The sequence below is a fragment of the Rhynchophorus ferrugineus genome, unplaced genomic scaffold (genome assembly GCF_030347505.1).
Source record: "Rhynchophorus ferrugineus isolate W39M unplaced genomic scaffold, kcgeb_rfMv2 rfM3, whole genome shotgun sequence".
NCBI classification, from domain to species: Eukaryota; Metazoa; Arthropoda; class Insecta; order Coleoptera; family Curculionidae; genus Rhynchophorus; species Rhynchophorus ferrugineus.
Genome location: NW_027472582.1, coordinates 9464505 through 9479519, shown reverse-complemented (window position 1 = coordinate 9479519; position 15015 = coordinate 9464505). Strand labels below are relative to the sequence as shown.

At 33.9% G+C, this 15015-nt stretch overlaps 1 protein-coding gene across 2 annotated transcripts in view; it reads left to right on the top strand.

The window, feature by feature from the left end:
* Nucleotides 1-15015, top strand: part of LOC143192631 (protein O-mannosyl-transferase TMTC1) — a 666349-nt gene that overhangs the window by 520494 nt on the left and 130840 nt on the right. For both annotated transcript variants that reach the window (XM_076398096.1, XM_076398095.1), the window contains exons 4-5: nucleotides 6917-7057; nucleotides 13989-14061. In XM_076398096.1, coding sequence (XP_076254211.1) covers nucleotides 6917-7057; nucleotides 13989-14061 — 214 coding nt within the window. The remainder of the gene's footprint in view (nucleotides 1-6916; nucleotides 7058-13988; nucleotides 14062-15015) is intronic.

Here is a 15015-nt window from a genome sequence, read left to right as displayed (position 1 = left end):
AGTTACATATTATAACTTCTCAAACAGCATTCTATCTTTTTTAATTAGAATAAAATGAGAAGGAAAATATTGTCTGACAGTAAAACTAATTTAAAACTTCGACAGGCACATACATGATGTGCGTCACTACTATTTTGAATAGACTATACACTGAATACTAACTAAGTAACTATTATTTTATGTGGATAAATGTCAAAACCGTCGAAATTAGCATTTTTTCACGAGAAAATAACCGTTATTATTTTATCTTAATATTATCGGAACGACAACAAATCAGTTCTTTGATCTATGATCTTTGATCTTTGATCGAAAAGATAAATTGAATTTCACTGAAATAAACCTCCTACAAATATGGAGTTAAAAAAGTAAATGAGTAAAATTAATATAAATAGGACACGGAAGTATTTTTATTATACTACCATATTTTCAACAAGATTAATGGTTTTTGGCTAGCTTATGTATTTGATTTTCTTGCAACGACTTAAAGAAAAGTTAAAACTAGAAAGAGATACCTACTGGAATGGGGCCAAGCCATAAATGGAACTGTTCACACCGAGATACATGGTACTCCTTTGCGGAATGGTTTCTTAAATTTTGGTTACTCAAGTTTCCGATAATCTTTGTGGCCGTCACCCTGAACTGCAACATTGTGCCCAAATTACAGTAGACTATATTAATTCATAGCAAACTTTAGTCTGCCTTTAGTGACCTTACACTTTGAACTGCGATGCATGTTCCGGGAATTCAAACGCAAGTGTTTTTCATTGATTCAAGATTGAGTGATTTTTATTTCAATTAATTTATGGCCAGTTTCCTTACAGCTTCAGTCGCGATACTTTTGCCCCAAACACTACTAACTGCAGCAAGAAATGCTTCGATTAATAGCGGAACCATTACCAATCCAAAGTTAACCATTAATGTCTTCTTCCATTGGTATAATCTTCCTTATAATCTTCCCGGAATCTTACCGACAGCGCCAGTTATAAAATGTGAATGGGTTTAAAAAACAAAAACTGCCTATTTACTTAAAAATGTTATTTCACATAAGGGAACGAAGAAGCGGCTTGTTGAACAGTGATACAAAACGATACTGGGGAACAAACTAAGCCGTCTCGCTCGTTTACCATTCGGATAATTTTAAAACAGACCACCGCGATATTAGATTGATGCTTGGATCGCTGATAAACGATAATGATGATTTTAATTAAGCTGTCTCGTCCTATATATATATATATATATATATATATATATATAATTTAAGACAGGCCTATTTTACTACATGTCTGCGATTTATGTCCCTTGAAGAAAAGCTACTATCGGATAACGTTAACTAAAACTATCCAACAGGAACTGGCGTGTTACATCTCCGGACGGTTTTATCACCCTTAAAACTAGTCAACGACCACCTAAATCAGCAACGGGCGGCGTCAGCCAAAAATTAGGTTTTAAAAAGACCGGTCCGGGGCCTTATTTATCGCTCCTTCGCAGGAACGGTCAGCGGCCGAACATCGCCAGGTTCTAATAGTCAGCAGCGGCCGGACATTAAGCGAAAACGACCTGACCACGCCCGTGCCAGATAGCTCGTTCCGTCGGAATCCGTCGAGAAACAATTTCCATCCTTAAATCTTGGAGAATAATGGCGGCCACTTTGTTCCAGACGAGGCGGCATCTAGTGGCCGACGGACCAAATGGCGCGACGAGAGAGTGTGTGTGTTAGACCATCGCCTAGCCGGCACATGGTCGGGGTCCGTTCCGCCTGTTCTTTATGGATGGGCCGGTGAACAAGGCGCTTGATCCCGGATTTTTCTCTCCCCTCCGGATCCACCACGTCTCGGCCGAAATCCTTCTTATTCACCGCCTTATCGGGATGGGATCTGACGCCGACTGTTCTCGATGGGTGTACCGATTCACTTTTTATTGATATTGCTCCATCGACATATATATTTATGGGATGGTCGATAGAAAGGAAGTTTCAGTTAACGAGATCGGGCTTATGGAACTTTTCGATCATTTAATATATATTAATTTTATGAAACTAAGATATATAGATAGAAAATAGATATATAGTCTATCCAAAGAAGCAGTGAACATACGTCATCTAAATTAATGACGTCAAAACGTCACGATGTCGCCGAATAATGAAACAAAAATGTTATCAAATATAATTTGATAACAATTTTAACATTTTTTAGTATAGTATTTTATGAGTATTTTAACATTATGGTATATTTAATGCAGATATTATCAAATCATTTAAACTATAGTTAATTATACAGCCAAAATAATCTATCGGTTAGTTGTTTTATTATATTTACATTGAACTCTTTTCCACAGCAGCCATGAGGTAGAGTTCTAGGCACGTTTTTTTTATGTAGTGGAATCCCCTGGATCCTAATCCACTTAATTAGCAATTGTATATCCAAGTAATTTAATTTACCTTCATTAAAGAGCCTATTTACCTTATTACGTTTAGTTCGTTTTTCCTTTGATAGTACAATTCCTTGTCAAGTTATTCTGATATCACTGTATTTTTTGTTTCTTCTGTTACTACCTGTATTTACCACTCTTGATAAAATTAGTCACTGATTTTCCCGCATGCATTTACCATAACTACAGAATAGTCAGTATTCAGCCTCTCCTCATACATATTAACGTAATTCTCATATATAATTCTGAACAATTACATTCGTCCATGCACATAAATCTTTCACAACCTACAATACAATTTCCTACAGTTACCGTATGTTAATTATATACTCACCTTTAGTTGTTTTCACTCTCACCACCCTATCATTGAAATTGTCTACATTGTATCACTATAACATCATGTTAGACAAAAATCAAAACATTAGAACCATAATAAAACAACTATACTGGTTAGTCGGAAGATACTTTCAGCTTGATCTAAAATCAAAGAGGTTAATTTATAAGATAATCATAAAGCCAATATGGACCTATGGGATGCAAATATGGGGTTGCACTGAAAATTCAAATCAACTAGTCATAACCAACCGAACTAAAAGAACTACACGATGACCAGGAAATGAAATGGATTTACGAAATTATCCGAAATTTCGCCTTCAAACACGTAAGAAGATTATGAAATCATACTAAAGTGGAAGCAATACAACTGCTAGACAGCGCGTAGGATGTCAGAAGACTGAAGCAAACCAAACCATACGAACTTATATAAAGTGTATACATTTAGTGTAAACTATAGCTTAAGTTATTATAATTTTATAATTGAGGAATACATATTGATATATTTCCTTGAACTCGTCTTGCTTGTGAACCAATGCATGTACAAATGAAATTTAGTAGTAAATTTATATTGTACTAAGCGTATCTGATAAAGATGTTATTTGTATCATAATACCACATTCAGAAAGCTATTTCCAGTTTATCTAGTGTCAATTAAATTCATCATTTTTCAATTTCTTCTTCAATGTGTCTGATCGAATTCGTCCAAATTGAAATTGTTATTAACCATTCCTCTTCCAAGCATGAAAAACAGTACATTTGCAATGAATTATTAATAAATGTTATGACTAATAAAACCTAATCAATTGTTTTTCCAAACTTTACCTCTTTCCATCAACTTTTGTTGTCTTAACACTACTTCTATTACCATCTTGCCATGAGTGCCCATTGAGTATATTGGTCCCATTCTAAAATATGCATGTCTCATCTAAAGACCTCTTCATGGGTTAACTTTACACCTTTTAAATCATATATTACCCAACAATGTATTAAGAGATGTTCTACATCTCTCAAAGATCCCTAAATATCTCTAAGTAAATAAGTGAATTTTCGGTGAATCCAAGATTATATTTTTCATTTTTTAAGATATTTCTCTCGTATCCATACTAATATGAAGTGCACCAAACTGTTTTGTCTGGCTTCGGATTTTCAATTAGAATAATGATAAGCAGCGATTTGAAATTAATCAAAACAAGCAAAAGCGTTAAAACAGCGTTTCCCGATTAAACAGCGTTATAATAACCTATAGTTATTATAACTAATATCTTGATGAATTTTGATGAATTTCGTAATCTAATTCGGTTACATGCTCGAACTCCTCAGATAGCATTGTATCTCTTTTTATCTGAAAATTGAAAATATATACAAAATACAGACGACATGAGTTCATTGCTATTTTAAATTAACTATATCTAGTTTCTGTTTATATTTTTTCATCCTATGTTATAATTATTTTATAATGCAATCAAAATCACTCGTTAACAGGTCAACTGAAAAGTCCCCGGCCTACCATAGTAAAACACTTTTTTTTTTGGCAAAAATAGTTTTTTTTATTCAACATAATTCCCTTCAAGAATAATACACTGATTATAGCTACACTCCAACTTTTCGATACCATTTTTGTAGTAAGATTTGCCTTTGCTTCTAAATAGGCCTCAATTTCGGCGATCACCTCTTCGTTCGACGAAAATTTCTTCCCAGCGAGCACCCTTTTAACATCTGAGAACAGGAAATAGTCTATTGGGGCCAGATCAGAAGAATATGTTGGATGAGGAAGAATTTTTTTTCGAAATCTATTTCATGAATTTTTGTCATTGTTTTCACTGACTTGTGACACGGTGCATTATCTTGGTGAAGCAGTGCTTTCTTTTCCTTCAAAGGCGGCCGTTTTTCGGCAATTTCGTCCATCAGACGGTCCAATAACGTTACGTAATAGTCGCAGTTGATGGTCTTTCCTTTTTCAAGGTAGTCAATGAAAATCATTCCATGCGCATCCCAATATAGAGACGCCATAACCTTGCCAGCCGGCTGTTGCGTTTTCCCATACTTTGGATCGGGTTCATCGTGTACAGTCTACTCGAATGACTATCGAGTGAAATGATGGAGCAATGTTTCATTCATTGTCACATAACGACGCAAAAACTCGGGTTTATTACGCTTGATCATCTTGTTTTTGGTCAAAAGTGAGCTCGCGTGGTACCCTCTTTGCGCAGGGTTTTCTCATACCCAAATATTCGTGAATGATATGATGTACACGTTCAGATAATATCTTTAGAGTGTTTGCTATTTCATTCATTTTCACTTTACGGTCATTCAATCATTTTGTGAATTTTTTAAATATTTTCGTCGGTAAAAACCTCTTTTGGGCGTCCACTATGTTCACCGTCTTCGGTACTCATTTCACCACGTCTAAACTTAGCATACCAATTCTTGATGCTTGATTTTCTTGGGGCAGTGTCCAGAAACTCGGCATCAAGCCAAGTTTTTGCTTCAACTGTTTCTCTTTTCTTCAAAAAGCAATATTTTAATTCCTTTTTTTTTCACAATAACAAAAGTTGCTTCACTCAAAGTGCTATAATTCACAAACTAGTGATCAAACAGCTGTCAAATTTATAAACGCATGTTTTGAGGGTTAGGACTAACTAAAAACATGAGGACTTCATTCTAGTAGCGCTATTTATGTGTCAGGCCGGGGACTATTCAATTGACCTGGTAGATAGCGATCTAGTGATGGATGAGTTTGTACGCCACTGTCTGACGCTCGACCCGGTACGCCGTGGGATTTGTCGCCGTCGATGGCATCTTCGCAGCGGCGAATTACCAAAAAGATTAAATTTTTGTAATTGACATGCTCTTCATTTACATTATCTTTCCGGTTCGGCGATTTTCGGGACGTTTCGCATTTTAATTTCGAATCGAGGGCGAATTTACGACCCCCGAGACCATCCGGCATGCATAAGCGAGCAGCCCCATAACCGAGGCCTCGATTATCGGGTTTAATGTACGAGGTGGTTGTTGGGCGACGCCGCTAATGGAGGAACGACGCCTTTTGTGGCGTTCTTCGGCGTTTTCTTTATAGGTGCAGTCGCGCTCGTTGTTTATTCATGCGGGCACTCGACTAATTTGCCCGAGACGAGTCTCCGAACTACCCACGGGTTTCGTTAAAATGAAAAGCTGCGTAGCGTTGTAAAGATTCATTGTGGGACGAGTTGAAACTGGAAATTGACATGTTAACGTCCCTGAAAATAGAAAATGTATAATTGCTATTCTCAACAATAAAAGGATTTTTAAATATCATGCTTTCCACGATGTACACTGATATTGTCAAGATCAAGAGTTTTTCAATAATGTACTGGGAATGGACACATTGCAAATTCATAATATTTATTTATTAGTAAGATTTTGATAGCTTTTGCTTACCAAAGGAGATACTTAATGGTATTCTAATGATTGTCAAGCCAATACTAAACCTTTTTGACTGTATATGTAGACGCATTATTATCTTGAAATATGACACTGGAAACAATGTGCTAGTCATAGTTAGAACTTCGTCGATGAGGATGTCGAGATATATATATTCGCAGTAGTCCGTCCAACCAGTCATTTGAACAAGAGAACCAGCTGTATGTTACGATATTTCTGCCCAAATATTATATATGTATAAAATGTCCGTCGATCTTTGTCATCAAACATATTATTTTAATAATTTACAAATAAAATTCTACTCAAAGAAGTAATAATTAATATTATATAGGAATAACAGAAAATAACAACATTTATCGTGATAGTCAAAGGTAGAGATGCCAAAAAAATATCGATATATTGATTTTTCGTCGATATTTTTTCCCAATATATCGAAAATTTAATAATTTTATTATAAAATTTTTCGAATTTTTTCAAATTTATGTCGAATATTACGTGAAAAACTGCTATGCAGAAATATTGATACTGTTAAAAAGATATATCGATATTTTTTGGGGTTTTCCAATAATTTTTTTTGTATATCTTTAAGTCTCCTTTTACCAACGAGGGTTTATTTGGGAACTGGACCTACTGTTAATGTAGGCTCCGAATCACGATCGTCGGCATTAACCTACAGTTACATATACACTGCCATGTCAAAAATAAATTATTTACAATTATATTTTTGTTTCAGTCGATCGTCTGAAGGTCGATACCATGTCTGGATAAGCATTATTATGGGTGGAATGAGCATGATGGCCAAGGAAACAGGAATAATGGTATTTCTGCTCAATCTGGGTTACGATTTTTATATGCAATGGCCAAATGTCAAAAGGTAAAATATACATAATTTATATAACTTTTCGTTTTTTTAATCTCATACCGTTTAAAAATATTAAATTAATGTCAATAATACAATTTTTATCGTTTTCATTGTAATTTTATATATAAAATTGAATATAAATTTTGAATCATGTGTGGATCGTTCATGAGAAAATTCTCATGATTAGTTCATGCAATCCTCTTTGCAAAGATTCATACTTAAGCTATCATGAAAGATTATATGATTTTGCTTAACCACGACCTTCAAAGGAAATTGGAGTTAACAAATGGAAATATACAAAGACCCATTCTTATCTCTCTATTTCAGTTGTTAGTTTATCAATAAAAAGGATGTATTAACAGTTAATATTAGTAATGTAATATTAATAAATAATCCCAAGGACTATAAACCTATTAGCAAAAAATGCTGATACTCAATTATCTACGCAAGAATTCCTTAACAGAGGATCACAATAATATGCTTTCTTTAGTTTTTAGCAAACACATAATAGATTCAGCTTTAATTTCACTTATTTCAACAATCGTTCAATTTGTTTTCTTAATATCATTATTGTACTAGATTTCCACAGTTAATAACAGTTCAAATGATGAAAATTATTTTCCACTTTTTAATTTCTAGTGATGTTAAGTCTGGCGAATAAGTTCAATGTTTAAACAATTCATTCTTTAGTTTACTGATTTTAGAAAAGTCTTTTAATAGACATGGAAATTGGGCCTTTTTCAAGAATATTTGGATACATTTGGTACATTTGGATACAGATTACACTGATTTTTTTAAAATTTCTTTCAGGTTTCAAATACATATGAAAAATGTTGTATTATCATGAATATAACTCACCTTGCACATGCAATATATTTATGTTTAAGATGGATGTTATGTCTAAGCAATACACCAAATCCAATAACATTTAATTATTCCTAATACAAAATCTCGTTCATGATGTTCCATTCAATTTATTGTATAAGAAACTACAAGTATTTGTTGGTATAAAATATTTATAATGTGAATTCTTATAAGTTAAGACTTAAGCTGTAATTTAGCTATCAAACCAAGTCAAGATATTGCTTTATTCATTAATAAATCAAAAAACACCACAAGCTTTGTTAGGTTACATCTAGCATACTGGTTTTAGTTTTATTTTATTTAAATTCGGAACGCAAAATGATCTGTAAACAAAGACATGTTACATATTTAAAAACAGTTAAGCATAAAGAAAAACTATTTAAATTACAAGAAGAAACAGCATCTTTCTTAAACAATGGTTTTCCACATTTGGCTTTATAGTCAACCTGTGTGAAATGCAAACTACTAATATATTAGGGATTATTTAAATGCTTAAGCTTCTTCTGATGCAAAGCAAGATACCTTACTCTATACTTGCTACTGTTCGAATCCCTATAGCCTATAACACAACATAGAGGCTTTTAATCAAAGTTATAAGGAATTCTACTACTACAGAACATATTTAAACATTCTAGGAAATAATACACAATGTATCACAAAGGATCTGTAAATAAAGACATTTATATTCTCTATATTTTTTGGAGTTAACCGTCCCTTTTATCTCCCTTTTTATGTTTCGAAACAACAAATGCTGTATACCAATTTTGTGGAATTTATTCTTCTTCCCATACTATATTGTAAATTTCCACTAATTCAAGAACGTTCTGGTCTTCGTCTGACATTTTGAGTAAGCGGTTTCGTTCTAAGGAAGAAGTTAAAACTGACAATGATTTGCCTTTGTTCAATTAACGTTCATCATCAGGATCAATCCATAAAGAAAAACACATCTTAATTTCCACAAAAGGGTTTTTTACGAGAAAAATTCACGAAAAAGTCTCCGCCTTACCAGTAACCTCGACCTTGGCGCGCTAACCTTTCCACCGGTGACATCGAAAGAACTCGACGCGCAAATTCAAATAGCACCCGGACGCCCACTTAAATTTATTATATCGCGTCGCCGGCGCTCAACAGAAAAAAATAAATACGATTTTTTTCCCCGCGCTGAGCCGCCCAAATTGAGTATTAAGCTTCGAACGGGCCGATTTTCCGATAGAAATTCCGCGGAAACCGGAACCGAACGCGAAAGAAAATTAATTTGCGTTTTGTGTGTTTCCTTTTGTATCGTCATTCGATTAAGCTCGACGTATGGTCTTTTGGGTGGGCGGCCTTAATCAATTTTCGAGAATTTCTCATAAAGCAATCCGTAGAATCTCACAATGAAGTAATATTTCTTTTAGTAAACCGTTCGGCATGGAAGCTAATTTATTTGGTAGAGGGGTTTCTGACCTGGTTGATGAGTGAAATCATGTTCTCATATATTTAAGCTCTATATTTTTTGTTACATTATAGAATTTCGTTTTTACCAACTAGGGTTTGTCTGGACTGGACCTACTGCTTGACGTGGGACTCTTCATGACTCTGAACCAGAAGATATTCGACCTTACCCAGCCCCAGCCTTGATGCCGAGTTTCCGGACACTGTCCCAGGAAAATCAACCATCAAGAATTGGTATGCTAAGTTTAGACGTGGTGAAATGATCACCGAAGACGGTGAACGCAGTGGACGCACAAAAGAGGTTGTTATCGACGAAAGCATTTAAAAAATCGACAAAATGATTTTGAATGACCGTAAATTGAAACTGAATGAAATAGCAGACACTCTAAAGATATCAACTGAACGTGTACATCCTATCATTCACGAATATTTGGGAATGAGAAAGCTCTGTGTAAAGTGGGTGCCGCGTGAGCTCACTTTTAACTAAAAACAACGACGGGTTGATGATTAGGAGCAGTGTTTGAAGATAATCAACAGCCATCCGAGTGGACTGCACAGGATGAACTGTCGGCTGGCAAGGTTATGGCGTCTACAATTTGGGATGCGCATGGAATAATTTTCACTGACTACCTTGAAAAAGGAAGGACCATCAACAGCGACTAAAAACGGCAGTATTTAAAGAAAAAGAAACTACTGCCTCACCAAGACAATGCACCGTGTCACAAGTCTATAAAAACTATAGCAAAAATCCATGAATTGGGCTTCGAATTGCCTCCTTATCCACCGCATTCTCCAGATCTGGCCCCCAGCGACTATTTCCTGTTCTCAGATCTTAAAAGAATGCTCACTGGGAAGAAATTTTCGTCGAATGAAGAGGTGATCACCGAAACTGAGACCTATTTTGAAGCAAAAATAAATCCTACTACAAGAATGGTATCGAAAAGTTGGAGGGTCGCTATAACCAGTGTATCACCTTTGAAGGGAATTATGTTGAATATAAAAACTAATTTTGCCAAAAAAATGTGTTTTGCTATGGTAGGCCGGGGACTTTTCAATTGACCAGTTATGTCTATGATTTGTTTAATATTTGTGACTCTTCTAGACAAGAGTGTAAAATACAACAAGGAGAAAATGATCCCAGTCACGCCAACAACCCGGCTGATTGTCTTCTGGGATGATTTCTAAGTTGGTCACTCGCCAGTTGGTAGGTTTAATGCCGACGACCGTGGCTCGAAGCCCCCGTTGTGTGAATGTGTGTACGTGTATACATCTGTGTACGTATTTTTCTTAAAATATAGGTTCCAGATGGCTTAAATCGCTACCCCCGGCCTCAAATCCCGCTCATATATTTTCCAATCGAACAATTCCGATCAGATGCCGATCCAATCAATTTAAAACGAACGGATTCAGCACGCGTGCTATCGCCGGCCGGTCGACCGACCCCCGCCAGCCCCCGGCTAAAGCGCATCCACACCACAAGGTCCGAGGCGGCTCTGGCGGCGGATCCGAAGACAGACAGGGAGCGCGCCGCCCCCCGTCTTATAAAATTATGCCGGCGTACGTACATAAAAATAAAAACGAGACCGACGGTTTATGGGTCCGACTCCGCGATACGGGCCACCGTAAAAGGACTCCGAGCACGACCTTTATTTTTATATACGTCGGATCCGCTACTTTGACTTTTACGACGCCGAGATTTGATGGAAACAATACGGGACCGGGTCGGATGGCGCTTTTACGGGCGCAATGGAAAATTATTAAATTGAATTTTTTATTACGGCAATGGCCATCTCATAATTTTATACGCTCGCGATAAAATGGTTAGCGCCGTGGAATACGGAGGGTGGGGGTCACGGGGTAACGACGGCGACAACAATCCGAAGCTGATTTACATTTCGTAATGTATAGGATCGCCGACAGTTCATTGTTCCCCTTCTATCTTCCGGTTTTTATTAACCGACTTCGCGGAAATGGTGGAGGAGCTTTTATTAATATACAAGGTTTTTTCAATAAGAACGTGACCAACACGCTTTATCGATAGATCACATTGTGATGACTACCTAAATGACCTAAAGTAATATAAAAATGGGTGAAAATCTGAAGAGTTATTTTTATCGCAAATAATATTTGTAAAAATGCAAAACACCTTGTTAATACATATACAAGATCACTTGAGATCTTAAAACAAATTAAATTAATTAAGAATCATTGATCAAGTTAAGAGTCATAACTCCTTACCCACTATTGAGTGTACCTCATTAATTCAAAATGAAAAATTAATATTTTACGTAGAGAAATGTCAAGACCATCGAATTTAACAGTTATAGTCTATACAAAGAAGTTTTGAACGCTATGTCTTCTGAATTTGTGACGTCAAAATGTCGCAATGTTGCCGTATCAACTCTGAGTTTTAGTTCAGTTTGACTTTAACATACAACAAAATTTTAATATAAATAATACTATTAGACAAAAATACTCTTATAAAATATAGTTTATTTACACATTACAGTAGATCAAATGCATATATTATCGAAGGACTTGAAACTACAATTAAGTACACAAGGTTTGATTATATTCAAATTGAATTATTTTCCATACAATATATGAGTTCTAGGCGCGTTTTTTATGTATTTGTATCCCATGGAGGCCTAATCCACCTAATTAACAATTGTATATCCAAGTAATATATTTTACTTTCATTATAGCACATATTTACCTTTTGCGCTTAGTTCTTGTATAGTGTTTTCTTTTTAAAACTAGATTTAATCACTACATCTACGATGTCTGCAATACAGTTACTATCCTTTATCTCCTGGCACATTTTAACCAAATACTCATGTATATTCTGAACAATTACACACATATCTACAATAACATTTCCTACACTTATATTAATCTCATCACACTGTCTTATAAATTGGCAGCATTGAATCATATTATATTCAGAAAGTTTCATTCAAGTGAAAAACTAAACTGTTAATTTCCAATCTATCTAACATTTGTTCACAATTCCATCATTTGTGTATTTCTTCTGATGTCTGATCCAGTTCATCCAAACCGAAGGTGTTAGTAACCATTTGGGTTTCCAGCATTAAGTAAAATATATATGCAATGAATTATTAATAAATATTATAACTAATAAAACCTAATAATTTATTATTCCAATGTTTACCTCTTTCTATCAACTTTTGTTGTCATAACACTATTTTTACTATCATCTTGCCATGGGTGACCATTGGGTATATTGATCCTTATTCTGAAATATCATTCAATACCATCTTTAATCGATACATCTTCAGGTTAACAGTTTCCTTTGAAATAATTTTATGAAATTATACTTGTATTGAAAAAATACTAACTGCTTTTATACATTTCATGTATTTAATCTCTGATGGAGCTAACATCAGGCTGATCTTAATTGGTCACACATATGAGGGCGCGACGAGAATTTCTTAAGAAAGCACTAATCAAATATACAAAGTTACAGAGAACATTAATAATTATAAAATAGTTTCATAGAATTTTGATTCCTCATTTGTTAGTGAGTTGTTAGTTCTCACGTAAGATAAGACAAAGTAAGCGGAAGATAAACGTAAACGGCAAATTAAAGACGAGCTATCTGCAATAAAGAGATTGAATTTGAAATTATTGAATTGAGAATAAAATTATTTTTTAATCGGCCTGGTGTATTTGTATATTGTTTATACAGATTGTTGCACATATTGTTTGGAACATATATGGATAAAATAAAAGTGAGAAATATGGATTAAAGATAGGCTATATGAATACATTCATTTAGAATTAGTAGTGAGAATAAGCAGCAGTTGATATGAAACTAACTACATAATTTTCATTTGCATAGATGGAACACAAAAAATAAATAGAATAAATTATTATCAGTAAATTTTTAAATATTTTAAATATTTGGTAATTATTAATGTGTTTACTACTACCACCAACTAATCAGTTTGAAGTCGGTTCCGAGCCCAAAAGATACAAAAATAATATATTTAATAATAATATTTTGTGATATATACACAAAATTAACTTTCGAACAAAACAAATCTAAATTATTGCTCGGCACCGACTTCAAGTAGTTGGTAGTAGTTAAAATAATATTGTAAATAGATAAATAGGTTTATATAGATATTAAGCTAAATTGTGTGTATATAGTAGAATATAAAATACGTGTAGTAGATAGGTTAAGTAAGGTTTTTGTTTATTTTTAATTAGTTATTACAACGACTATCATGTACACATTTTATTTTAAAACGTTTTTTTTGTGTTAAAAATCTAAGTTATCTAGATTATTTTTTAATATTTAGTGACTTAATTATCTATTTTTTTAAGTTGATTCAATTTTTTTGTTCAAAATATTTTTTTAGTTAATGTTATATACCAGAAAAATTCCTGATCTTATAATAAAAATGCTGTGAAAACAAGTTTTATTGACATAACATTTTTAAACATGATTACATGATGATAAACATGATTACACGATAATTTAACGTCAGAAACAGTTATTGGTATCCTTTTATATATTTATGTATTTTACTCATTATAAACAAGCTATTTTTAATAAAATATATCAAAGAAATTATATTAGTAGTAGTAAATTTAATAAAATAACAAAATTCTGTTTCAGAACAATTTCGGAAGTTCGATGGAATCCCGAATCTCTAGAATTCAGCTCCAGGGTTACCAAAGTGTTAACATCGGTGAGTATAAAACTTTATTTTCTCCCTAAATTACAAACCAGTATGCACAAACCTTACGGCAGTATAATTTCTTCTAAACTGCAAGATCATTATCTAATAACGTGATTTAACTGGCTTAACACCCCTTTGTTTAACCTATAAACTTCTATAAACACTGGAACTATTTTCGACTAAACTAAAAGTCCCTAAAATACTTCCAAACTTCATGAATTAAAATGGAACTTAACGAGAAACAACTGTTGATTCTTGCATCAGAGCAAAAGGGATCAGCGTTATTTCGTAGCGTATTTAGAAATTTCATAAAGATTCCAACAATTAGTAAACTACATAAATATAAGGTCTAACAAATAGAATACATCCGGAGTAATTGGTCATAGATTTTTCAGAACCTATCTAAGTAATTGTAGAGATATATCATAGATGCTTTTAATCCAAAGCAGATTTTTAGATATACCTATATAATAATTATTTTAAAATAATCGAATAAGAAATTTGACAACCCTGACAAAATAATTGGATAATAATGAATAGTACTTTTTGGATCGTTATTGTAATGTACTATTATTATTATTTCCCAACATATCGACTGAAATCAACTATCGACTGTTTAGTAATGTACTACATTTAACTTGAAATCGTAATCGACTGTTTCAGTAGCTATTTTTGGTTCGACTGATTTTATTACTTTTTACCAGTGAATGTTTCAGTCGCCAGTTTCGGTCCGACTGATTTTGTTACTATTTACAACCGACTGTTTCAGTCGTACTTTTAGTTACTACTTTTGGTTCTACTTGTTTCATTAGACTGCTTTTTAACGTTCTGACTCTGTCGTCCTAGCCGCGACCTTGACAAATATATACTCAATTTATGCTTACATAGAGTTATATGGAATACATGCAGTTTTATGATTTTTTTGGTAGTTTGCTTGTAAATAACAATTTATTGTATATTAAT